This window comes from Scyliorhinus canicula, chromosome 3, assembly GCF_902713615.1.
Source record: "Scyliorhinus canicula chromosome 3, sScyCan1.1, whole genome shotgun sequence".
NCBI classification, from domain to species: Eukaryota; Metazoa; Chordata; class Chondrichthyes; order Carcharhiniformes; family Scyliorhinidae; genus Scyliorhinus; species Scyliorhinus canicula.
Window position 1 is genome coordinate 96,827,579 of NC_052148.1, and position 27,559 is coordinate 96,855,137.

At 44.3% G+C, this 27,559-nt stretch overlaps 1 protein-coding gene across 3 annotated transcripts; it reads left to right on the forward strand.

Annotated features, from left to right (window-relative positions):
- The first annotated feature begins 354 nt into the window (after positions 1-354).
- Positions 355-27,559, forward strand: setd9 (SET domain containing 9). 3 transcript variants are annotated; one of them, XM_038790951.1, is made up of 6 exons: positions 355-546; positions 8,039-8,406; positions 12,369-12,492; positions 14,038-14,153; positions 23,233-23,338; positions 27,225-27,559. In XM_038790951.1, exons 2-6 carry the CDS (start codon positions 8,205-8,207, stop codon positions 27,310-27,312), a joined length of 636 nt encoding a protein of 211 aa, XP_038646879.1. In that variant the 5' UTR covers positions 355-546; positions 8,039-8,204; the 3' UTR covers positions 27,313-27,559. The 3 variants fall into 3 exon arrangements, with proteins under 3 accessions (XP_038646879.1, XP_038646878.1, XP_038646880.1); XM_038790950.1 differs by lacking the exon at positions 355-546 and adding an exon at positions 1,018-1,227; XM_038790952.1 differs by lacking the exon at positions 355-546 and adding an exon at positions 1,075-1,227 and having other exon boundaries at positions 8,233-8,406.

A 27,559-nucleotide genomic window follows, 5' to 3' on the forward strand; every position in this document is an offset into this window, starting at 1 on the left:
ACGAAAGAGCAGTGCTCCGAAAGCTTGTGATTTCAAATAAACCTGTTGGACTTTAACCTGGTGTTGTGAGACTTGTTATTCGTCTTCCAAAGAGAGCAGTGCAGACTGGGTCATTGCACATATTCAAGGCCAAGTTTGATTTTTGATTGACAAAGAAGTCAAGGGTTATTTGGGGTTGCGTAGGGAAGTGGAGTTATGGCTGCAATCAGATCAACCATGATCTTACTGAATGGTGGAGCAGGCTTAAGTAGGCCCGTTCCTACTTCGTATGACCTTATGGACAGAGTAGATAGAAATACACTGTTCCCAATGGTAAAACAATGAAGAAACACGCTGATTGAGGATGCTGACTTCAGGCGATTATCAAAAGAAGCAATAGTGACATGAAAATGTTCTATACACGGCAAGTGGTTATGACCTGGAATGCACCATCTGAGAGAGTGCTGGCGGCAGATTTAATCATGGTTTTCAAAGGAGAATGGGATTGTCATCTGAAGAGAAAAAAATCTGCAGGGCTAAATGGAAAATGTAGAGGAGTGGCACCAGGTGAATTGCTCCATTTTATGAGAAAGAAAAAACAAAAAAGCACATTTGACTGAAACAACCAGACTAAACCTGGAACTAATAATAACAGTGACATCCACCAACGTTAGTGTTCACAGTGACATCAACTGACTCACAGTAAAGGTACAGCTCAACACTGATTGAGGAGCTGAACCGGGAAGAGCGGGGGCCGAGGCCAGCCTACCCTTTCGGGGAGGCGAGCCTAGCTCCCGGGGAGAGAACCGGGGACCGAGCCCGGCCTAGCCTCCCGGGGAGAGCGGGGGGGCGGGCGAGCCCGCCCTAACTTCCCGGGGACCGAGCCCGCCCTAACTTCCCGGGGACCGAGCCCGCCCTAACTTCCCGGGGAGAGCGGGGGGGCCGAGCCCGCCCTAACCTCCCGGGGGGGGCGGGGGGGCCGAGCCCGCCCTAACCTCCCGGGGGGGGCGGGCGAGCCCGCCCTAACTTCCCGGGGACCGAGCCCGCCCTAACTTCCCGGGGACCGAGCCCGCCTATTTCCTCCCGGGGAGAACCGGGCCTGTTCCCTCCCTCCAGGAGAGAGCCGAGCGCCTGGCCGCGCTCTGGGCTGTCAGCTGCGGCTATGCTGAAGAAGCTGGTATCGGGCTGGAATCGCTATAAATACAGGCTAGTGCCCTGGATCGCCCTGAACCTGTGGAAAAACCAAAGGTAAAAACACCAATAAATAACCAACTCAAAATCTGCATCACAAAATAGTCATTAACCCACATTAAAACCGTGGAATTAACACTATAATTGTAATAGAATATATAGTCAATGCAAAATATTCAACAATTTAATTGAGCAACACAAACTATTTAAAATTAATTTATTACACCATAAATACAAGAGTAAGATATTAATGGAAATAAAATATCAAACGACAGCAACTGAAGATATTAAATAAAGTAACATACACCAAATGTTTGTGCGGTGTCTCCTCTTTCAGGACTTGTGGAAGGAAACCGGATCATCCGGAGGAAACCCACGCAGACACCGGGAGAATGTGCAGACTCCGCACAGACAGTGACCCGGGGGAATCAAACCTGGGACACTGGCGCTGTGAAGGCACAGTGCTAACCACTGTGTTAACGTGCTGCCCCATCATACACCAAACACAAAATGTTTTTGATAATATAAATTAAAAGGAAAAGAAAGAGGTTTTCTTCAATTGCCTCATTTTGAACTTGTGGAAAATGTTTAAATCTCAATTCAAAAATAAACTCATAAGCACTTCCTTTTCCTTAGAGCACACTGTACCAGTAGTGACACTTCCACATTGAAGAACTGGATAGGCTTTGGACCCTCATACTCCTTAATCTTCTTAATACTTGTTATTCAGTGTGTATATGATACAAAGTAAATCTACAGTGACATTTTCCATAGCTAAATGAGAGGATATGGGGCGGGATTCTCCCATACCCGGTGGGACGGAGTGGCGTGAACCACTCCGGCGTCGGCCCACCCCAAAGGTGCGGAATCCTCGACACCTTCAGGGGCTAGGCCGGCGCCGGAGTGGTTTGCGCCCTACCGACTGGCGTGGAAGGCCTTTGGCGCCACGCCAGCCGGGGCCGAAGGGACTCAGCCGGCCGGCGAGAGACCGCACAGGAGCGTCAGCGGCTGCTGACGTCATCTCTGCGCATGCGCAGAGTGGGGGAGGGGGGGGGTTCACCTACGCGCCAGCCATCGTGGAGGCTGAGACGGCCGACGCGTAGGAAAAGAGTGCCCCCATGGCACAGGCCCGCCCGCGGATCGGTGGGCCCTGATCGGGGGCCAGATCACCGTGGGGGCACCTCCCGGGGCCAGATTGCCCCCCCCCCCCCCCCCCCCCCCAAGGACCCCGGAGCCCTCCCACGCAGCCAGGTCCTGCCGGTAAGGGGCCTAGTCTGATCCACGCCGGGGGAACCGGCAAAAAACCAGCGGGACTTCGGCCCATCGCGGGCCGGAGAATTCGGGCAGCCCCGGAACCCATTGAGTCGTGCCAGTCCCCGCCATTCTCCGAGGCGGGCAGCGCGACTCACGCCTCGCCGACTTTTGGAGGGCCGGTGAATTCGGAGGACGGCGGGGACGGGATTCACGCCGACCCCCGGCGATTCTCCGATGTGGCGGGGGGGGGTGGAGAATCCCGCCCATGGTCTTTTAAAAAGTTCATTGTGTAGTGTTTGTTTCTGGAGGAGAGGTGCTGTGCTTTCATTGAACAATACATCAAAGAAGGAAGCTTTTGGGTCTATTGTGCCTATGTTGGCACTTTTGTATAGCTTTCCAATTAATTCCATTCCCTTGCTTTTTCCTAATTTTGTTTTGAATGATATTAATTCTACTCCACTACCCTTTTTGGCAGTGAATTCCAGATCATCACAAATTGCTGTGTAAGAAATTGTTTTCTCGTGTCATCTCAGGTTCCTTTGCTGATCTCATTAAATCTGTGCCTTCTTCTACCACTGGAACCATTCATGACTCTAAATATCTCAACTGTAAATAAGGAGAGATGGTGGCATAATGGTAATGTCACTGGACTAGTAATCTAGAGGCCCAGAATAATGCTCTGGGGTCATGGGTTCCAATCCAACCGCAGCAGCTCATGAACTTTAAACTCGGTTAATAAATGTGCAATTTAAAGCGAGCCTCAGTAATGGTGACCATGTTGTATAAAACCCTTCTAGTTCACTAATGCCCTTTAGGGAAGGAAATCTGCCATCCTTACCCAGTCTGGCCTACATGTGACTCTGGAACCACAGCAGTATGGCTGACGCTTAACTGTTCTCTGAAGTGGCCCAGCAAGCCACTCAGTTCAAGCAAGGGAAGGGCCTTGCCAGCGATGATACCCACATCCCATGAGAGAAGAAAGGAAAAAAAATACATCTATCAAATCTCCATCAATGTCACCTGTAGCTTAATTTGTAGCATCCTTGCCTGTAAGTCACAGAGTTTTGAGTTCAAATCTAATTCCAGGACTTGAGCACAAAAATCAAGGCAATTCCAGTGCAGTACCAAGGGAGTACAGCACAGTCTTTCAAATGAGATGTTAAACCTGTCTGCGTGTTTGGTGGTTGTAAAGAAGCCCATGGCACTAATTTGAAGAAGAGCAAGTAAGTTATCCGTTGTGTCTTGACTAATATTTATCTCTCAATCAACATCACAAAAGTAGATTATCTGGTCATTATCGCATTGCTGTCTTTGGCAGTTTGCTGTGTGCAAAGTGGCATCGTCTTTCCCACGTTACAACAGTGACTACACTTTGAAATGTACTTAATTGACTCTAAAGCGTTGTGAGGCATCTAGTGTTTGTGAATAGTGCTGTATATATGCAATTCTTACGTCCGTTGTCCTCTCATCTAAGCAGGCCAACTCCAGCTTCAGCAGTCTTTCTACATAACTGAAATCCCTCAACTTTGATCCCATTCCATTTCTCTTCTGTACCCTTTCCAAGACTTTCATATGCTTCCTAAAATGCGGTGCCCAGTTTTGGACATAATGCTCCAATTGAGGGATAGCCAGTGCTTTCTAAAGATTTAGTGTTGTGAGTCACTTTAGAATAGAAGATGCTGGGGTTTTCAGTTTATGTGAGTGTCAGCCTGCAAGATTCCTGTCCATTAAAATGTAAGGAGTGAAATTGCTGACAACTGCTTGTATCTGCTTGAAACTGCAACCAGAATTTGGGCAGAATTCTCCCAGCACAGTGGGGGAAGGTTCTGTGGCAGGCAGGGTGAGAAAGTCCTGGAAATTGATGTAAGGTTGAGAGTCTAAAGTAATCCTGCCCTCTTCCGGCTTTCCCCCCAAGGGGGTATTGAAGGAGGGCGGGGAATCCTCTTGTGCCTTACGGGGAAGTAATTAAGAAATGGTTGAGATTGGTAAGACAATTATGAGGTGTTTTAACCCTGAATCTGCGATAATTTGTAACCCATGTTGTGGTCTCTTTAATTAGAAATACTTGCTTTGACTGAATGGAAACATAATTCAGATGCCATCCCCTCCCCTTTTAATTGGTCTGGGAGCCAGAGGTGGATGTGAATTAGTTTCCTCTGCTATTAAGCAATGACGGAAAAAAAAAGCAATGACCAGGTGTGATGTGGGGAGACCTGGGGTTCCAGACCTGAAATTTGTCTCACCGTTTTAGCAGGGTCGAAGGTAATAAAATTCTGCCCTTAGTTTTATTTGATTGGTCTTATTCCAGGAACATATTATATAGGTCATAGTTAGAAGTAGTTCAGAAAACACCATTCTCAGTTTGTAGTTGGCACCTGCAATAGGTCAGTCCTGAATCACAGAATTATTATGGCACAGAAGGAGGCCATTTGGTCCATTGTGTCTGCACTGGCTCTCCAAATGCATGGCTTAGTGCCACTCCCCAGCCTTTTTCCCATACCCCTGTACATTGATTCGATTCAAGTAACCATCTAATGCCCTCTTGAATGCCTCGATTGAACCTGCCTCCATCACACTTCCAGGCAGTGTATTCCGGACATCGACCACTCATTGTGTGGGAATGTTTTTTCCTCACATCGCATTTGCTTCTTTGCAAATCTGTGCCCTAATATTCTTGATCCTTTTACGAGTGGGAACAGTTTCTCCCTATCTACTCTCTCCAGCCTCCTCATGATTTTGAACATCTCTATAAATCTCTTAACCTTCTTCTTTCCAAGGAGAACAGTCCCAACCTCTCCATTCTATCCTCATAACTGAAGTTTCTCATCCCTGGAGCCATTCTTCTAAACATCTTCTGCACTCTCTCCAATGCTTTCACATCCTTCCTACAGTGTGGCACCCAGAACTGTACACAATTCTTCAGCTGAGGTCTAACTGGCATCTTATATGAACCAGCACAACCTTCTTGCTGTTATACTCTATGCCCTTATTACTAAAGCCCAGAATACCATATGCTTTATTAACTGCGCTCTCCACCTTTCCTGCCACCTTCCGTGATCTATGTGCATATACCGAGGTCCCTCTGCTCCTGCACCTTTTGAAGAATTTTACCCCTTATTCAATATTGTCACTCCTGCCAAAATGCATCACCCCTCACTTCTCTGCATTGAACTTCATCTGTCACCTATCTGCCCACTCCACCAACTTGTCTAAGTCCTTTTGAAGTTTTACACTGTGCTCTTCACAGTTTACAATACTTCCAAGTTTCGTGTCATCTTCATTAATATATATCAGGAAAAGCTACGGTCCCAATATCGACCCCTGGGAAGCACCACTACAAACCTTCCTCCAGCCTGAAAAATATCCATTGACCATTACTCTCTGCTTCCTATTACTCAGCCAGTTTTGTATCCATGTTGCTCCTGTCCTTTATTCCATGAGCTATACATTTTTTCACATGTCTGTGTGGCACTGTACTAAATGCCTTCTGAAAGTCCATGAACACCACACTACCCTCATTGACACTTTCTGTCACCTCCTCAAAAAAAATCCAGCAAGCTAATTTCCCCATTAGAAATCCATGACAGCTCTTCCTAATTAACCCACATTTTTTCTTGTGACTACTGAAGCTAACTCGGATAATTATTTCCAGAAGCTTGCCCACCAGTGGTCTGATATTACCTTTAATACCTCAGCCTTGCACCCTGCCTCCGTGTGTAAATTCCTTTTTAGGTCCCTAATCGACCCTACTCCTTTTACCACTATTTTATTATTTATATGCCACGGAGGAGTTTGGGAATCCCCTTTATGTTGGCTACCAGTCTTTACTCATCATCCCTCTTGGTTTATCTAATGTGCTTTTTCACCTCTTGGTTTTCAATTGTCAATTGATTTTCTATTTGACACCTGTCATAAACACATTTTTTCTCCCTTATCTTAATTTCTATCTCCTTTTTCATCCTGGGATCTCTGGATTTTTTGACTTATCTTTCCCTTTTAAGGGAATATACCTTGACAGTGCCTGGACCATTTCTGTTTTGAAGGTGGCCCATTGTTGAGCTACAGTTGTTCCAGTCTAACTGGGCCAGTTCCATTCCTGCCCCTTTGTAGTCTGATCTCCCCGAGTTAATTATTTTTACTCTGGATTGCCTATTTTCCTTTTCTATCATCATCCTAAATTTTACAGTACAATGATCGCTATATCCTAAATGTTCCCCACTGACACTTGATCTAGTTTGCCCCACCTCAGTTCCAAGAACTGGGTCCATCCTTTCCTGTTGGACTGGACACACACTGTTGTAGAAAATCCTGAAAACAATCTAGGAAGGTTTGCCCTCTCCATCCTTTACACTACCACTAACCCAAGGCTATATTTGGGTAATTAAAGACCCCCACTAAAACCACTTTATAATGTTTGCATTTCTCTGTAATTTCCCTACATATCTTTCTTCCTCGCCCGTCTCATGAGTTGGTATTCTATAGACTACACCAAGCAAAATAATTGCACCCCTTTTGTTTCTTAACACTATCCAAATTTAAAAATCTTTTTTGTCACAAGTAAGCATACATTAACACTGCAATGAAGTTACTGTGAAAAGCCCCTAGTCGCCACATTCCGACGCCTGTTCGGGTACACAGAGGGAGAATTTAGAATGTCCAATCACCTAACAGCACGTCTTTCGGGACTTGTGGGAGGAAACCGGAGCAGCCGGAGGAAACCCACACAGACACAGGGAGAACGTGCAGACTCCACACAGACAGTGACCCAAGCCGATATTCGAACCTGGGACCCTGGAGCTGTGAAGCAACAGTGTTAACCACTATGCTACCATGCTGCCCACAATTGATTCTGTCCTTGAATCCTCAGGGACATCCTTTATCTCCAGCATTGCAGCACTCTCCTTAATTAATACTGCCATCCCTCCCACTTTCATTCCTTTCCTATCTTTTCTGAATATCTTGTACCAAGGGATATTTAACACCCAGTCTTGTCCTGCCTTGAGACAGGTTTTGGTTATCGTCACAACATCATAATTCACAATGCAATTTGTGCCTGTAACTCCCAGTCTTATTTACCATACTCCATGCATTCACATATATGCACAGCAACCCTGATTTAGACATATTTTGTTTAGCCATTACTCCAGCTTTACCTATTAACTTATTATTCTTTAAAGTAGTGCTTTCTGTCCCTCCCAGTATTTTATGCACCCTGGCATTCCTCTCTAATATTTCCTCTTGTTTCCCACACCCCTGTAGAGTTAGTTTAAAGCCCTTCCAGTAGCACTGGCGAAACACCCTGCAAGGAACTCAATCCCAGATCTTATCCGGTCCAACCCGTCCGGCTTGTGCAGATGCCATCTTACCCCAGAGCCAGAATTTGATTATTCCCTCTCAGAAGCACAGTGATTTAAAAAAATTATTCTTTTGTGGGCCTCGCTGACTAGACCAGCATTTATTACTCGTTCCTAATTGCCCTCAAGAAGGTAGTGGTCAGCTGCCTTCTTGAACCGCTGCAGTCCTTGTGGTGTACGTACACCCACAGTGCTGTTAGGGAGGGAGTTCCAGGACATTCTCAAAGCAGGCAAATAATTATTTTCATTGATTATTACAGGACACTACGATTTGTTGCAGAAGATTCTTTGGATAAAGTTATTTCTGATCAACTGGTTGAGTCATCATTATTGAAGCTATTTCGTATTTTGTTCTTGAGTGATTTGAGCAATCAAGCCGAGTTTCTTAACCTGCTGCCAGAAAATAGCCAATCAAAATACTTCCATATGTTAACTAATTTTCGGTCTATTAAAGAAACTAAGAAAGAAACAAAAGGACGTGGAATGGATTTGAACCCTCATGAGGCAATGTTTGAAACACTTGGATTCATTATCAATCGAGCAACTAGTTCGCTTTCCTTTGCTGGAAGAGGGGTATTTGTTACAACAGGAAAGGTGCCTAAAGGAGCAGTTGTTTGCATGTATCCTGGTACGGAACTCATTTTTTTTAACAACGTTTATATCCTGCAATTTTGTATGCATAATGTTAAGTTACTGTTTCATTTGCACTAGTTACTAGGAGTATGATATTTCACTGCTTTTATCTCCATCTCCCCTCTCCTCCCCTGTACTTGCTTCTATTGCCTGTCCACATTGTCATCCCTGCCTCATCCGTTCTGAACCACCTTTGCAATTCCTCCCTACTTGCCAGCTCTCTTGAAACCCCCCACCCTTCCTTCTTTAGCCCTGCTCACTACTGTCCTCTCCTCTCCCAGATGGAAAAACACAATAAAACGGGGAAATAAGAATACTGTTTTTTCCTCATTGTCACTTCCCTCTTCCTTATTCCCCCTCAGCTTCCCCTGAACCACTTTCTTACCCTTGTTTATCTCCTCCTCACTTCTCTTCTTCCTGCTGGGTGGAAAGGATATGATTACAAACTCAAAAAGTGGTGGTGGGGGACCAACGACACTCAGCGATAGGCTCAGAATGTCTTTCAATAGTGGGGGAGTAAGGTTAACAGAATTTGCAAGGTGATCAGTTGGGAGGGTGGTGGAGGAGAGTTATCAAATCCTGCAATTGATTGGGGGTGGGGTTTTCAATCACCCGAAAGTCTGACAGTTTTGGTGGGGCGAGGAGAGGAGTGTGATGGTGGCATAGACTGTCATTTCTTTGTTAAGGGAGGATTGCAACCCAAAAACAACCTGGTAGATGCAGGGCTGAAAAAAATTTTGGAGGGTGGTGCAGCATCAAGAGGAAAAGTGTGAGGGTGTTTGCGGAGTGCCAGTCACATACTGCACTGCTTTGAGGGCAATGCCGACACAGCAGGTGGGACAGGTTTGGAGAAGGGGTATTCAGCTGAAATCTGAATCATAATTGGTGTGGAACCATGCACAGGCTGATGTTTGCACACTATATCTTCAGATGTCTGGGGTGGAATGAATCATCAGGTATTGGGGATGAGGGACAGCGCAGTGGCACAATGGTTAGCACTGCTGCCTACAACGCTGAGGACCCGGGTTCGTTCCTAGGTCACTGTCTGTGTGGAGTTTGCATATTTTCCCTGTGTCTACGTGGATCTCACCCCCACAACCCAAAGATGTGCAGGCTAGGTGGATTGGCCACACTAAATTGCCCCTTGATTGGAAAATAAATTTGGTATTCTAAATTTAAAAAAAGAGGAAAAAAAATGTATTGGGTGTGATGTTTCTGATTGGGAGTGTAATTCTGGGTTTAGTGTCTGACCGGAAGCCTAAGGCAGTCAGTGACTGACTCAAGGGGCTGGATTCTCCGATTCAGCGGCTATGACCGGAGGATGCATCTGGTCTTGAGACCAAAAAGTCGGAGCACCAATGCTCCGCCCAGTGGGGGGCCAGCAGCCGTGCCACGTGAAGCCCTTACCTGCCGATACGGACGCAGAATGGCCGGATCTGTGGCCACGCATGTGCACGCCAGGTTCAGGAACATTGAGAGGACCTGTGTCCCACGCCGTCGGGAAGTCGGCTCATTGGGGGAGAGCCTCAGGTGACGTCCTGAGGCCGTCGCAATGGGGTGTGGCGTACTCCTCGAGTTCGCCATTTGACAGGGCGGAGCATTCGAAAAATGGCACCGCCCCTGATTTTGGCGTAAAAAGGGATTCTACGGTCAATCGCCGAACGCGATTTCGCCGTCAGTAATCAGTGAATCGTGCCCATGATTTCTAGATGGCCGAAGTCGTCATGTTTCCATAAAGTTATTCTGCAGTACCACCCAGTGGAATTCTAAAGCAACTGCATGCTTAGACTCATGCTGACTTTACGACCAAAAATACCTAGTACTGAGATTGCAGCTTTTGCTGCTTGACAGATTTTTAATATTATATGTAGCAATCACAGTCTCGTCGACAGCCAGAAGAGATACTGTAGATAAATGTTGACACTTTCAGCGTGGGTTTCCTATTGACAAAGCCAAACAGGAGTTCTCATTGTATTTTGAGACTGACTGTTGTAACTCACTCAATATTTTCTGCGGGTATTCATATTATATCTTGTTACATTTCTATTATTTTAGTTTTATATCATGGAGTTCTCAGGGAATTTTTGTCCATTCTTTTACTTTTGCCATCAACAAATATATATATATATATATTTTTAAAACACACATACGAACAGTATTCATTATTAATCAGCTCTGGATTATAACTCTCTGCTTCTGAATTATAATGGAGCATCTTGGCTGTCTGTGTTCACTATGATACTTGCTGATGGGACATGCAGACCGCAAATTTGTGCTGTCATTGTTTGCTAAATCTCAACAACTGTTGCTCTCAGGGTTTTAAATCTATTTATATGTTTGAAGGTTTATATTTTGATTAAAAACTTTCCTGTGAACTCCATGGTGTACAAAAAGAATGGCATACAAGAGTGGTTTCAGGGTAGTCGTTTTGGATTTTAGTTGCTGTTATAATCTGCTTCGGCTCTTGAAACCTTCATCCGCGCTTTTGTTCATTCTGAACCTGATATTCCAATGCTGTCTTGCCGTCCCACCTTGCACCATCTACAAGATTGAGTTTATCCAAAATTTCTGCCTGCATCTTAAAACTCAGACCAAATGCAGTTCACCCATCACCCAGCATGATCTATATTGCCTTCCTGGTAGCACGTTGGTTTGAAAATTCTCGTCAAATCCCTCCATGGCCTCACCTGTCCTTGTCACTGTAACTGATTCCAGCCCTGGAGCACTCCTCCAATTTTGACCTCTTGCACATTCCCGATTTTCATCATACCACCAGTGACGGCTCCGACTTAAGCTGCCTCGGTCCTAAGCACTGGCATCCCCACCCTCTATCCTCCTTTCTACCTCTCCTTAAAACCTATCTCTTTGACCAAGCTGTTAGTCATTCACCCATATATTCCCTCACGTGACTCAGTGTCATTTTAATAACACTTGAGTTTGAGTCATTTTCCTATCTTAAAGGAATCATATAAATGCAAGTTGTTGCTTAATTAATATTTCCCAAGGGTATCACTCTAAACATCAATCGTTGGAGCACAAAATTCAAGCTGCTGCAAGTGAATTGTACATCCAAAGCCAATTAGAATTTTCAACCCTAGTGTCCTATTATGTATTTTCTTTTCATGTACGGAATGATCTGTTTGAGCTGCACGCAGAACAATACATTTCACTATACCCCGGTACATATGACAATAAACAAATCCAATCCATAAAAATAGCTAGGTGGAAGATTTGGGGCCATCCATCCCTGTCGAAGCAAGGACTTGTTTCAGATTGGGACTACATTGAATGTTAATATGAGGAGTGGTTGTTCCCCCTAAGTTATCAATTTTTGGCTCCAAAATAAGTGTGATTCAGTCGATCAAATAAAGCAGAATGAATACCTCTCCCCATCTACCTTTGATTATAAGTACTTGTAAACCGTATGTGCAAATGTACAGATCGCTTAAACCAAACTAGATTCTTGGCTAAATTTGAAAAGCTAGAATTTTCACCTTATAATTGGGCAGCACGGTAGCATGGTGGTTAGCACAATTGCTTCACAGCTCCAGGGTCCCAGGTTCGATTCCTGGCTTGGTTCACTGTCTGTGCGGAGTCTGCACGTTCTCCCCATGTATGCGTGGGTTTCCTCCGGGTGCTCCGGTTTCCTCCCACAGTCCAAAGATGTGCAGGTTAGGTAGATTGGCCATGATAAATTGCCCTTAGTGTTGGGTGGGGTTACTGGGTTATGGGGATAGGGTGGAGATGTGGGCTTGGGTCGGGTGCTCTTTCAAAAGAGCCGGTGCAGACTCGATGGGCTGAATGGCCTCCTTCTGCACTGTAAATTCTATGACAATTCAATGATATAATGAGACCATCTCTCTGCTCTCAACTGTTGTAAATATGTGTGTATTTATAAAATCTGAGAAGCACATCGTTAACCGTATTTAACAAATGCTCTGTGTTTATGAATAACAGGTACTATCTATCAACAATATGAACCAATCTTTTTCCAGTCTATTTGCAACTCTTTCATTTTTCGATGTATAGATGGTGTGTTGATTGATGGGAATGACAATGGAATTTCTAAAGTTATTTATAGGTAAGTTTTATTTCCCTTTTTATTCAAGGTGTGAGCACAGTTACTTCAGTTTTAAAAGCCCGAATGCACTTGTAATTTTTCAAAGTAGTCTGTAGTAGGAATTTACAACTGAACTAAATGACTCGACCTTCCCTACCCTGGCATCCTCCTCTACAACACTCCAAGATCTCTGATCCCTTCCAGTTTTGATCTCTTGCGAATCCTATATTTTAATCACTCCACCATTGGCCTCCAGCTGCTTCGGCCCTATGCTCTGACATCCCGTCCCTAAACCTCTTTACCTTGCTCTCCTTAAAGCTCTTTCACTAAGCTTTTGGTCACCATACCTAATATCTCCATATGTGGCTTCGCTGGTTTGGGATCAAATTTTATTTGATAAGATTCTGTGAAAGACTGGAATCCTTTTTATTATGTTAAATAAGCTGTGTAAATACAGATTTTAATTTCTGTTGTAATGGCAACTAAGTGAATGCCTGTAGGTGTGTTCTTTGCGCAATTTACTTATTATTGAAAGAGTCCAGCATTTTACAGAACTGCTGATCAATATCATTAAGGGGATGGTTTAGCACAGGGCTAAATCGCTGGCTTTGAAAGCAGACCAAGGCAGGCCAGCAGCATGGTTCAATTCCCGTACCAGCCTCCCTAAACAGGCGCCGGAATGTGGCGACTAGGGTCTTTTCACAGTAACTTCATTTGAAGCCTACTTGTGACAATAAGCGATTATCATTTCATTTCATTTTTTTCATTTCATTAATCATCTAGTAAATACTATGCTTAAAACCAGAACTTCAGTATAATGGGAAATAAAAACAGAGAATGCTGGATAAACTCTAGGTCTGGCAGCATCTGTGGAGAGAGAAACAGAGTTCACGTTTCGAGTGCGAACGACTGAAGATAGAACAGAGTTCTATCAAAAGTGCTCAAGACTTGTTCACTGTGACTGCCCTCCAATTTTGCCTTCTCTGGTTTCTAACAACTCCTGCCCGTGATGGTGTATCTAGGACTGAGAATTTAGGAATGGGGCTAAATCATTGAATTTACAGTGCAGAAGGAGGCCATTTGGCCCATCGGATCTACACCGGTCCCTGAAAGAGCACCCTACCTAAGCCACACCTCCAACCCCTTCTAACTTTTGGGCACTACGGGGGAATTTATCGTGACCAATCCACCTAACCCGCACATCTTTGGATTGTGGAAGGAATTCGGAGCACCCGGAGGAAACCCACGCAGAAATGGGGAGAAAGTGCAGACTCCGCACAGACTGTGACCCAAGCCGGGAATCGAACCTGGGACCCTGGTGCTGTGAAGCAACAGTGCTAACCACTGTGCAAATGCAGGTTCACACTCAAATCCTAGCATTCTGTGATGCAGTGTGGCAAAACTCTGACACATTGCAGTATTTCACCACTATTAAAACTGTTATTTAATGCAACACCACAAACCTTATATTATTGGGATTTAAAAAAAAAAGAAGTAGCTTTCTGATAAATGGTTTATTGCCTCCACATTTATCATGACAAGTTTCATTTCTCTGACTACTTTCAGATCATGCAATGGACGGGACAGGCTTGGTCCTTATAAAACAAGCGATGCCACTTGGCTTTCAGAAAGCCCAGCCAATCCGTTAGCTGTGGGTCAGTACATCAACAACTGTTCTAATGGTATGTTACATTCTTTTGGATATTTATAAACCTTGTTGCTACAGATAGGAACCGTGCAATTAATAAATGTGTAACTCATCAATAAGTAAATTGAGATTCTAGAAGGCAGAATTAGCAATTGAAAAAGGTGTGAGAGTTCCATTTGAGATCAGAGGAGATGGTGAAAGCAAGAAAATCCATCAATAAAGTCAACTAGGAATAGACTCTTTAACTCATATCTGGACTTTTAACTCACAGACTTTCCGTGTGCTCAGCAACAGAAATCTTTCTCATTAGTAAACTCTTGCTTTACACATCCAGTGCATGTATAACAAGGTTAAACTGAAAAACTTCTTCACTGTTTTCAGCTTTACAATATGTCCCATGACCTCACATGTTCTCCTTGACTTCAAAAGACCGCAGAACAAGTACATGGGTTAGACTATTGAGCACAGTATCTATCAGATTTATTGACAACACATAAACAACCCATCTCAGTAAAATATCGTACCAAGCTATTCTTTTTCCTGCTGGCTCAGCTGGAAGTTAAAACTACATTTTTTTAGAAGTTTCAGTACGCCGGCGGAATGCTCCGTTACGCCAGCTGGTCATTGGGGTTTCCCATTGTGGGGTAGCCTCGCGCCATCAGGAAATCCCCGGGTTGCCAGCAAAACGGAGCATCCCGCCGGCAGAGAATCCAGCCCCACATCTCCAGCCCCAGTCCGTATCTTCAATATTTCCCTGGACTCGGCCTGCCTCTGCAGTTGGTGCGCCAGCATGTGGCTCGCCTTCTTCGTCTGATCCTCTCCTATCACCTTCGGGAGACACCCCTCCAACCTTGCCACCAGCACCTTTGCCAATTATTTGGCACCTACAGTAAAAAGGGATATGAGCCTATACGACCCACACTCCACCGGGTCCTTATCCTTCTTTAACAGCAGGGAAATCGAAGCCTGCCCCAACGTCTGTAGCAAGACTCCCTTACCTATCTCCTCCTCAAGCATTCCCACCATCAGCGACGTCAACATGTCCTTAATCTTATAATATTCCACTGGGAATCCATCTATCCCATCGCCCTCCATGACTGCATCCTCCCAATTGCCTCCTTTACTTCTTGCTCCCCCACCAGCCTCTCCAGCCCTGCCCTATCGTCCCCCAACCTCGGGTACTCCAACCCCTTCAGGAACTCCCTCATTTCTCGCTCCTCACCCGGTGGCTCCGACCTATACAACTTCTCATAGAACTCCTCAAAAACTTTATTGATCTTCTCCGGAGCCACCACTAGCTTCCCCATCTTATCCTACATCTGGACTATCTCCCAGCCACCACATCCCTCCGCCTTCTCCCCTTGTTCGCGCCCCCCTCGCCCTTCTCAACTGGCACACCGCTTTCCCTGTGGACAACCGGTCACATTTCGCCCGAAACTCCGTCTTCCTGGCCAAAAAGGCTGGACCCAGGTCCCCTGCGTATCCACTATCCACCTTCTGCATCTCCTCTATCAACCTTTGGCATTCCTCCCTCTCTTCCTTGTCAACCTTGGCCTCAAACAAGATCACCTCCCCCTTTACTACTTCAAAGCCTCCAAACCACTGACTGTGAAACTTTCCCTATGCAATTAAATGCCACATATTCCTCGATCAACTTCCCAATCTTACCGCAAAAACTCCGGTCCCCTAACAACCCTACATCTATTCTCCATCCTGGCTTCTGACACCCCCTTCTATAGAACCGCATCCACCCAATGTGGCGCATGGTCCAAAATCAATATCGCTGAATACACCAACCCTTTGACTCCGGCCAATAACACCTTCCCCACCATAAAATAATAACAAACTTTATTATTGTCACAAGCAGTCTCATAAGAACATAAGAACTAGGAGCAGGAGTAGGCCATCTGGCCCCTCGAGCCTGCTCCGCCATTCAATTAGATCATGGCTGATCTTTTGTGGACTCAGCTCCACTTTCCCGCCCGAACACCATAACCCTTAATCCCTTTATTCTTCAAAAAACTATCTATCTTTACCTTAAAAACATTATTAATTATTAACATTGCAATGAAGTTACTGTGAAAAAGTCTATTCTCGAGTGCACTTTATGTACCGGGGTGAATAATGAATACACCCACTCCCTCGGGTGCAGGAACCTCCACGGTTCCACTCCTCCCATCACTCTCATGAGCCCAGCCAGCGCCTTCACCCCCCTGACTGGGCAAGCGAGCTCGACTGAGACCTGTCCATCCTCGGCTCTTGCACCATATTGCAATCCCTCCCTACTATTAGCTCGTGGGTGTCCAAATCTGGGATGGCACCCAGCACCCTCTTTGCAAACCCTGTATCATCGCAGTTGAGGCCATATACGCTCGCCAGCTCCACCAACCTCCCCTTTAATGCCCCCGTTATGATCACGTACCAGCCCTCCGATCTGCCATCATCTTCTCCATCTGAAACCTCACCCTCTTGCCCACCAATACAGCTAACCCCCCTCCCCCACCGAGCCCTGCTGTCAAACCCCGAATGGAAAACCTGACTCACGCAGTCGCTCCTGAGTCTCACCTGATCGTTCACCCTCAAATCGGTCTCCTGCAACAGTACCACGTTGGCCTTTAGACTCTTTAAATGCGCAAACACCCTCAACCTCTTCACCGCACCCCCCCAACCCCCTCTCGTTCCACGTTACCATTCTGACCAGAGGTCTCTCCTATCCACCATCATCACCACCCCGGGTCCTGCCTACTGGGCCTGACCCACCCTGCCCTTTATTGCCATCGAACCCCCCCCTCCCAGAAACTCCCTATCCACTTCCTCTTGCAAACACCACCCCAGTATCAATCTCATCCCCCGACCTTTCACACCTCCCATCAAAACCTGTTCAACCAGGTTCCAATGACCACGGCCCCTCCACACTCCCATTCACTAGCCAACCTTCACTTGATAGTGAGGAGGCTCTTGCCCAGGACCCCTCCTCCCGCTCACCTCCCCCGTGACTCAGTCCCAGAAAACAAAGACAGACAAACAAAACCCGTGCAAGATAACCAAGTCCCAGAAAACCGCCATATCCCTAAAGTTCAATATTCTCCTACCCACTGTAACCCATATGTTGGAACTCCTGTTTTACCTTCTTCGAAGAAGAGTCGATTGTTTGGTTGATTGGAGGTGTTGATAATACAACTTTATTGTTAACTACTCACTTTAATACACTCGCATAAGACCTGAATCAAACTTAGAAATACAATTTCAAACAATAAATTCATGGGTCAAAAACATGGCAAAAAAAGCATTAAACATTAGAGTATAAATAAATCACGTTAAAACAAATGGATAGGTGATTCAAGAATTCAGGAAGGCTGAAATTCAGAAATGAGACCTCAACTATAAGGTCTTGCTTTTGCGGGAATCGATATCTCTGGCCTAATCCCTCATTTACTCTCATTGGTTTCTAATTCTCAGCTGAGACTTCCTCATTTGTTCAAATGGATGTCTGTTACTTAGAGGATGATTTATTAATCAAACATTGGCCATTACTTAAGATTGACTGGTGTCTATCAAAGCGAACTCAGCATCTACGTGCGCAGTCTCATGAAAATAGGTTTCTCACGCTACTGCTGGCCATAGACCTTGCTGTAGGTAATTAGTTGATACATTCTTATTGCCGAATGCACTGAAATACAATAGTCAATTCTTTATATGAAACATTCATAAAACAATGTCTAAATTTCCATAGTCAAGACACTAAAGTTCAATAGTTAATTCATTATCTGAAACAATGACTGTATTCTCACAGTCGACATTTTTAATAATTTCGCTCTTTAGCTATGCATTCAATTAGCACCTAAAACCATAAATAAATCAATAACGTTTCATCATAGTAGAGGGTACACTACCCTTCCCCACCAACCAACCCAAAATCCAAACCTCCAACTGTTTCCCCCCCACATACATAACAAATAAACACCCTGAAACAAGAAATGAGGCTGTATACAGCATTTCACTCCCCTTTCCTCAGTCCAGAACCAAACCCCAATCCCATCTCTCATTTTAATCCCAGTCCTTCAGCCTTCACAAACACCTCTGCCACCTCCACCGTCTCAAAAGTAGAAGTCCCTTGCGTTATAGGTCACTTTCAGCTTCGCCGGGTAGACCACACTAAACCTCACACCATTACTGTAGAGTGCTGCCTTCACCCTTCCAAAGGCTGCCTGCCTTGTCGCCAGCTCCACAGTTAAGTCCTGGTGTATACGAATACCAGCTCCTTCCCATTGCATCTCACACCTTTGTTTTGCCCAACTCCGAACCTTCTTGACATGAAATTTGTGAAAACAAATGATCACCGTCCTTGGTGGCTCGTTTGTCTTCGGCTTGGGCCTGAGCGACCGATGCGCCCTGTCCAGTTATACTGGGAGGGTTCTTCCCCCTCCCCCAACAACTCCGCCAACATCTTCGCAAAGTACTCAGTTGGCCTCGGGCCAATGTCTTCAATACCACCGCCTTCTCTGGCGCCATTGCCTGCTCCACCAGTTCCTTCATCACTGCCATCGCTCAGAGTCTCCACTGTGAAGGGCATGGCCCCATCCAGCGACCCAGCCTCCACCACCTTTCCTGCTGCCGGGCTGACCTGTTCGCTCAACGGCGAACATTCACTTGCCCCCTTCTTCCCAGCGGCTTGTTTCTGGTTTCTGGGTCTTCGACATTCACCTCCTTCCTTATGTCTTCCTGCACCAGCTTATCCAAAAATTGTCCCTAGAACCATTAAACTCCAAAAACCAGAGCCTCGGGCAGGAGCCACCCAACGTGTGACTTACACCTACATGCCCCCACCGGAAGTCCCCCCACCCACAAAGATAGAGGAAGGTTGTTCCACCTCTGAAAATATATTTTGACAGTATTAATCAGACTTGTGAATTCAACTTATGAAGTGAGGCCCAGTTGTGGGCCACCTGGACCCCAGATTGGAAAAGTTTGTATTAGAAAGGATTAAAGGTAATGTCCCCAATTGGGCTCGCCACCCAGGGGAGGTAACCGGGAAACATTCACTCTTGCCTAAATTCAGTTTGTACCCAGGGAAAGAGCTGAAGGTGTTAAGTAACTTCATTATGCAAGGAACTGGGTCTGTAATATAAAGAAGTAGGTCAACCACATAGAGAGGCACCCGATGCTTGACCCCATCTCAGCTAATACCCTTCTATTGACTAGAGGACTGCAACATTATAGAGAGTGGCTCCGTTGCCAGGATGAACAAGAGTGGAGAAAGTGGGCAGCCCTGCCTAGTACCCCTACTCAAGGTAAAATAATCAGAGTTTGAAGTGTTCGTAAGAACACTGGCAGTAGGGGCATTATATAACAGGCAAATCCAGGAAGCAAATTTATGACCAAATTCAAACCTCCCGAGAATCTAAAATAAATACTCCCATTCCACTCTGTCAAATGTCTTTTCAGCATCAAGAGATACTGTCACCTCAGGTTTGGGTACTGGGAAGGGGGAAAGTATGACATTTAACAAGCGATGTATAATCATGAAGCCGGTTGACTTCCAAAATTATATTTGGGAGGCAAGGCTCCAACTGGAGAGCCAACATTTTAATAAGCAGCTCAACGACGCATTCATAAATGAGATAGGATGGAATGAGCCACACTCTGTCAGGTCCTTGTCCCTCTTAAGAAGCAGGGAAATAGAGACTTGAGTGAGAGTCGGAGGCAGCGTCCCCAGGTTAGGGAATCATTGAACCAATAATGTCCAATAATAAAGGTACACGCTGCTCTGTGAATTTCTTGTAAAATTCAATTGGAAAGCCATCCGGAACAGGTACCTTGTCAGACTGCATCAGCTCGATATATTTTAAACTCTCGTTGGGACGTAACAGGGAGTCCAACTCACTGCTCTTAACCACCTCAACCATTGGGATAGGTAGACTGTCCATAAAGTTGGACTTGACCCATATGTCTGCAGAGGGCTCCAATCTATAGAGTTCATGGTAAAAGGATTTAAAAGCCGTATTGACCTGGGGAGGGGTGGACACAAGGTTGCCTCCCAAATTGAGTATCTGAGTGATCTCATGGGAGGCCACTTGACATTTGAGATGGTGAGCCAGAAGACGACTGGCCTTCTCCCCATACTCATAAAAAGTACCATTGGAGTGTTGTAACCCACATAGACAATAGCTCGAACTAGGTCTGTATTTTTTTTCCTACTTGCCAATAGCTTCGGAGTAGGATCAAGCGAGTACAGGCGATCCACCTCTCGAATGGAATTCATCAACCTTGAATGTGCATGTTGGACATGTGAACAAAAAGAGAAATCTCTATAATTTGGCTGCAAAAATGCACCTAGGATCCACACCCCGCATTTGTCATAAAGAAGACAAAGCCTTGGCTTTCCCAGGTGGAACAAGAGATTTAGATTTGGAATGATCCAATCCAGGGTCCAAAACACAATTCAGGTCCCCACCTAAAATAAGCTGGCGTGAGTCCAGGTTGGGGAGGGAGACCAGCAGTGACTTAATAAAATTCATATCATTCCAGTTGGGGCATAAATATTAGCCATGACTACCGGGGTGTTCAACAGAGATCCACAAACAACAACATATTGACCATTGGGGTCAGCTACAATCTGAGAGGAGGAAAACTGAACTATTTTATTCATTAGAATCTCCGTACCCCTGGCCCTGCCATTGAATGAAAACCTTTCCCAGCTGACCCCTTGTGCAGCCTGGTCTGATCCCTGGCACGGAAGTGGGTCACTTGCAAAGCAACAACATCGAAGTTGAACTTCTTTAGATGGGCAAATGCCCTCTTCACTGGGCCATTCAAACCACTAATGTTCCAGGTGACCAAACAAATTGGAATCAAATTTTTAAAAACTCCCTTTGTTGAGCCTCTTCTGGTTCAAGGTGCTGATTTCAGCAGGTATAGCCCAATGGAGGAGCCATCACTATTCCCTCGCTCAGGCTTCAGGTTAAATTAGCAAATGGGGTCCAATGTCATCATGGGCTGGTTTAGCTCAGTGGGCTAGGCAGCTGGTTTGTGATGCAGAACAAGGCCAGCAGCGCGGGTTCAATTCCCGTACCAGCTTACCCGAACAGGCGCTTGTGACAATAAAAGGTAATTATATTATTATTATATTCTGGCTCCATGTTTAAAGAGGACCCTGTCAACTTCAGGCAGGCAGGCATGCTTGCTGCCTGTACTTTAAAATTGCAAAAGCTCTAGTAGGGAAGGAAAGGAATGGACAAGTTCCCCATTCCATTGTACCTGACTTCTAGCAGGCAGATTAATTCTGTCACCTGAGTTCCTGCACAACCTATGCACGCCTGGCATGGTTAGTTCTTTATTTGAACTAGGTGCATATGTATTTTAATGAGAAAGAAGCAAATGTGGATAGGCAGAATAACTTTCGTATTATGGTACAATTGATGACCATTTGAGAAGTGGGAGCATTTGTTACTCTCTTTGAAATGACTAGTTAAAATGGTTAACAGCATAATAAAAGATGGCATATGATGTGAAAGAAATTGAGTATAAAGATAATCTGGTTTAGTGATATTGAGGGATAAATATTAACCAAGACATTACGAACGTGAGAATTAGGAGGTGTAGGCCCCTCGATTATGTGTCCCAGGTTCGATTCCCGGCTTGGGGCACTGTCTGTGTGGAGTCTGCATGTTCTCCCCGTGTGTGTGTGGATTTCCTCCTGGTGCTCCGGTTTCCTCCCACAGCCCAAAGCTGTGCAGGTTAGATGGATTGGCCATGCTAAATTGCCCCTCAGTGTCCAAAAAGGTTGGTTGGGGTTATGGGGATAAGGTGGAGTTGTGGGCTTGGGTAGGCTGCTCTTTCCAAGGGTGACCCGATGGGCCGAATGGCCTCCTTCTGCACTATAAATTCTATAATTGTATGATCGGATTGTGACCTCAACTCCACATTCCTGCCTATTCCCGATAACCTTTCACCCCTTACTAGCTCGGCCTTAAAAATATTCAAAGACTGCTCTGCGCTGCCTTTTGAAGGAGAGCACTCCAGAGATGCACAGGCCTCTTAAGGGGAAAAAAATTCTCATCTCTGTCTCCTTATTTGAGGAAAGATGTAGTGACATTGGAGACAGTTCAGAGGAGGTTCACTCGATTGATTCCAGAGATGATGGATTTGTCGTATGAGGAGAGATTGAACAGTTTAGGCCTATACTCTCTAGAGTTTAGAAGAATAAGGGGAGATCTAATTGAGGTATACAAGATGCTAAAAGATATGGATAAAGTAGACATGGAGCTGATGCTCCCTCTTGTGGGGCATTCTAAAATAAGAGGTCATAATCTTAGATTAAGTGGTAGCAAACTTTAAACAGATTTGAGGAGAAACTACTTCTCCCAAAGAGTTGTGAATCTGTGGAATTTGCTACCCCAGAGTGTGGTGGATGCTGGGACAGAGTAAATTTAAGGAGGAGTTAGACATTTTTAATTGGTAATAGGTTGAAGGGTTATGGAGAACAGGCAGGTCAGTGGAGTTGAGGCCAGGATTGGATCAGCCATGATCACATTGAAGGTCATGATGTGGAGATGCCTGCTCTTGGAAAGAGCACCCTACCCAAGCCCACACCTCCACCCTATCCCCATAACCCAGTAACCCACTCAACACTAAGGGCAATTTTGGACACTAAGGGCAATTTAGCATGGCCAATCCACCTAACCTGCACATCTTTGAATTGTGGGAGGAAACCGGAGCACCCGGAGGAAACCCACACACGGGGAGAATGTGCAGACTCCACACAGACAGTGATCAAAGCCGGGAATCGAACTTGGGACCCTGAACATAGAACATAGAACAGTACAGCACAGAACAGGCCCTTCGGCCCTCGATGTTGTGCCGAGCAATGATCACCCTACTTAAACCCACGTAACCCGTATACCCGTATACCCGTAACCCAACAATCCCCCCATTAACCATACACTACGGGTAATTTAGAATGGCCAATCCACCTAACCCGTGAAGCTGTGAAGCAATTGTGCTAACCACTATGCTACCGTGCATAAGCATTCAGAAAATTAACGGGAAAAAAATCTGCAGATCTCATTAGTGTGTTTAAATAAAAACTAATCCTGTATATTGTTTTGTTTCAGAGAAAGCAGCTAATGTATGTTATCAGGAGTTTGATGTTCCTGCAACTTTTCCTGTAGAGCTCCGTCAGTATATTCCAAATGTTAACTACGGTCACATTATGGAAAGGTTGGTTCCAATTGGAATTTGAACTATGATTTACTATTTTGCCATCAAAAAGCAGCATCAAAATGCATTGGATTGAGAACTTTACAAATATCTGTCCAAAACCTTCTTCAGTTAAGATTAATTTAGACAGTGATTGCATATACAGTATAGAAGTGGTACTTCAAACTTAATAGATGAAATATGTGACACCAATTGTTAGTCATTTATACACAAAGTATTTAATGGTATTTTTTTTTTTTAATTTAGAGTACCCAATTATTTTTTTCAAATTCAGAGGCAATTTAGTGTGGCCAATCCACCTAACCTGCACATCTTTTGGGTTGTGGGGGTGAAACCCACGCACACACGGAGAGAATGTGCAAACTCCACACGGACAGTGACCCGAGGCCGGGGTCGAACCCAGGTCCTCAGCGCCGTAGTTCCAGTGCTAACCACTGCGCCATTTAATGAGTATTATTTGGCGCAATATTTAATAACACAGCCAAAATGTCTCACAGGACAGTGACATGGTGCAAAATGCAACTGCACAACTTGCACCCTTAATGAAATAAAACATTTCACATGGGAAAGTTACTGGAGATAGATAAAGAGAGAAACTATATTCTCTAATGGAAGAGTTTTAAATAAGAGGTATAGTCTTAAAATTCAGGCAAGGCTGTGAGAAGCTATGGCAGGATTTCAGAATGTGCATTTTCATAGAATCCCATCAGCTTGACATTAACAATGGGAAAACTAATGGAGGCCATATTACTGAGTGAGATAAGTATACACTTAGTTAATACTAGACAGTCAATATGGCTTTGTCAGGGGCCGATCATGTCTGACAAATGAGTTCTTTGATGACAGACGGTGGACAAAGGTAGTTCCGTGGATGCCGTCTGTATATTTGGATTTTCAGAAAGCATTTGAAACGGTGCCACATGGCAGGTTGGGAGCAAATTAAAAATGTTTAGGATCGATGGGTCCTTGGCAGCATGTTGGCAAAGAGATAGGAAACAGAGGGTACGTATAGATGGGCATTTCTCAGACTGGAGACAAGTTGAAAGTGGCATTACCCAGGGCTCACTTTTTTCTAATTTATATAAATGATTTAGAGATAGGTGTTGATTGCAAAATCTCTAAATTTGCAGATGATATTAAGTTAGGGAGAATAGTGAATTGGGAGGATGACGGTGAGTGACTTCAGGAGGGACATTGACAAGTTGGCCAAATGGGCAGTCACCTGGCAGATGAACATCAATTCAGCGAAAGGTGAAATAATGCATTTTGGTAAAAGAAATATGGGAGACAATATAGGCTCAATGGTACAACGTCAAAGGGAGTACAGGAGCAGAGGGACCTTGGGGCTCAAGTGTATAATTCTCTGATGTTGGCCGGACAAGTTGAAACAGTTGTTAAGAGGGCTTATAGTATCCTTGGCTTTATAAATGGAGGCATGGAGTATAAAACCAAGGAAGTGATGCTACACCTCTACAAATCATTGGTCAGACCACATTTGGAGTGTTGTGTTCAGTTATTTAAGGATGTTAAAAGCCTGGAGAATTTCATGTGAGATTTACTAGAAAGATACCAGGAATGAGGAATTTTAGATACAAGGAAAGATTGGAGAAATTGGGCTTGTTCTCCTTGGAGCAGAGAAGATTAAGAGGTGACCTAACGGAGGTGCTCATAATTCTGAACAATTTTGACAGGCTAAACAAGGATATTCTGTTTCCACTCGTTGATATGTCAGTGGCTAGGGGGCCACAATTTCAAGATGGTCAGCAAGGGAGTTAGGAGTGAGATGAGGAGAAACGTCTTTACTCAGAGTTGTTGGGATTTGGAGTGCACTGCCTGGGAGAGTGGCAGAGGCGGGTTCCACAGGAGGTTTCAAAAGAGAGCTTGGGAATTTTTTGAAAGTGATTAATTTAGAGGGTTAAGGAGATAGGGTTGGAGAATGGGACTAGCTGGGTAGCTCTTTTGGGAGCTAGTGCAGACACGATGGGCCGAATGGCCTGTGCTGTAAATAACAACAAAAAAAGCAATCCTGTCAGTGCAGAAGGAGGCTATTTGGCCCATCAACCCACTGTGGGATTCTCTGCTTCCGCCGCTGTCAAAGAGAATTCCCATTGAAGCCACCCCATGCCGCTGAGCGGGAGTGCGCTGCCCACTGGGGCAGAGGACCCCACCACCAGCGAATGGTCAGAGAATTCGACCTTAGATATCAAAATAATTTGAAACTTTAGCTTCTTCTGGAGGACATGAGCAAAGACAAAAAAATAAATATCAATGGCATTAACAAACTACAGATGTCTCAAATTTTGGAGCTTCGAATGCACAACTGGAAATGCAATAGCGACAGTATTTAGAGGGGCTGACATAATCTTTTACAGTCCAAACTTTCAGTTCCAGGTGCTTTGTTGTCTTCCAGGTGCCAAAGGAAGGACATATCACAGAAGTTAGAAAAGATTGTGCAAGATAAGAACCAGTTATACTGTCCATGTGGGAGCTGCCAATGTAGGAGAACTGCTAGAATAGAAAACAATATTAGTAAGAATCTTACTGACAGACAACATAAGTTTGTAAAGGACAGATCACACTTGACTCAATCAAATTCCTCAACTAAATTACCAGTTGGATGGACAAAGGGAATGCATTGGGTGTGATATACTTAGATATTCAAATAAAGTTTTTGAATATATTTGTTGCAAACATCGGTGCTGTTCTATTAAAGCTAAAGTAATGGCATGGATAGAAGAATATGAGTTGGAGCAAATGGATATCGAGTTAGAGCTACTGCTATAGCTCAGTGTTCTGTATTGAGACTTCTGTTATTCTCCACATACATAAATGATTTGGACCTGGGTATGGAGAGAACGATATGAATGGTCATGGTACCAAATTAAGGGACTTTGAAAACTACAGGAGAACGTAGACAAGCCAGCAGAGCGGACAAATATATGTCAAATTCAATTCAACCAAAAATAAAGGTCAGGTAGTACATTTTATGTAAAAGAACTACATTACTATTTAGAAATGTATCCTAAATAGTGCAATTGCCAGTGGAATGGAAGAACATAAAAATCCAATACAGAAAATACATAATTTTTAAAAGCTGACGTGTAAACAAAAAAGGCCACAGAAGGGCTAATGGCACTCTGGGCTTCACGAGTACAAAAATATGGTGTTGACGATCAATTTGTACACTGGAGCATTGTTGGAACACTAGATTTCTTGATAATAGAAATAATATTGGGAAAAAGATAAACATGGATTTAATAGAAATATGTTGGAATGAGTGGGTATAATAATGAGGGAAGTCTTGAAAACCTAGGATTTTATTCACTGTAGTAGAAAATGTTACAGTAAGACATAATTGAAGTGTTAGAATTGTGAAGGGTTTCAGGTTGTAAATAGTGAAAGATTATTTCCATTGATTGGTGAATCAGTAACATGGGTATACATCTTGGATTAGTCTTTCAGGATGGAAATAGAGGGATACAGACCCCGGAAGTGTCGAAGATTTTAGTTTAGATGGGCAGCATGGTCGGCGCAGGCTTGGAGGGCTGAAGGGCCTGTTCCTGTGCTGTACTTTTCTTTGTTCTTTGTTCTAGTGTTAGAGCATAAAGAGGTAGGTTGGAATAATTTTTTTTTCCTGCAAAATGTTTACAATAGGGAATATGTTATTATTTAAGCCAACTCCATCATTGGATAAGCGCTTGAAGACAAATATGAAAAGAAATAGAGAAAGATTTTAAAAGCCCAGACAAAATAGAGCAAGCACAGTCAGAGTGAATTGAATTAGCTTCCTACTGCACATACACTTCTGTGGTGCTTTGTGGTGCTCGCAATTTAAATGTTTCATCTGTTTCTGACCCTCAAGATTTCCATTTGTTTTGTATTGCAGGCCTTTGCGATGTGTGGTTCTTGTGGCACTTAGAGAGATAGAGAAGGGAGAAGAGCTGTTCTCTAATTACTATACTATAGTGCGTTGAAAAACCAGGACACGAATGACATCAGGAACTTCATCCCAAGCAGTGTGGAGTTTCTCATTTTATCCAAATTCTTCGGTTATTGCTTTACAAACAGCTTTTTACTAAATGATGAATTGCATTGTCATTTGGACGAGAAGGACAAATAAGCCCCTTTTGAAACACATGTAACTTTTGTATTAAAAATTAACAACAACCACTTTGTGTTAACACGTAGAGAACAGTGCAAATGTAATTTGACTGAAATCAA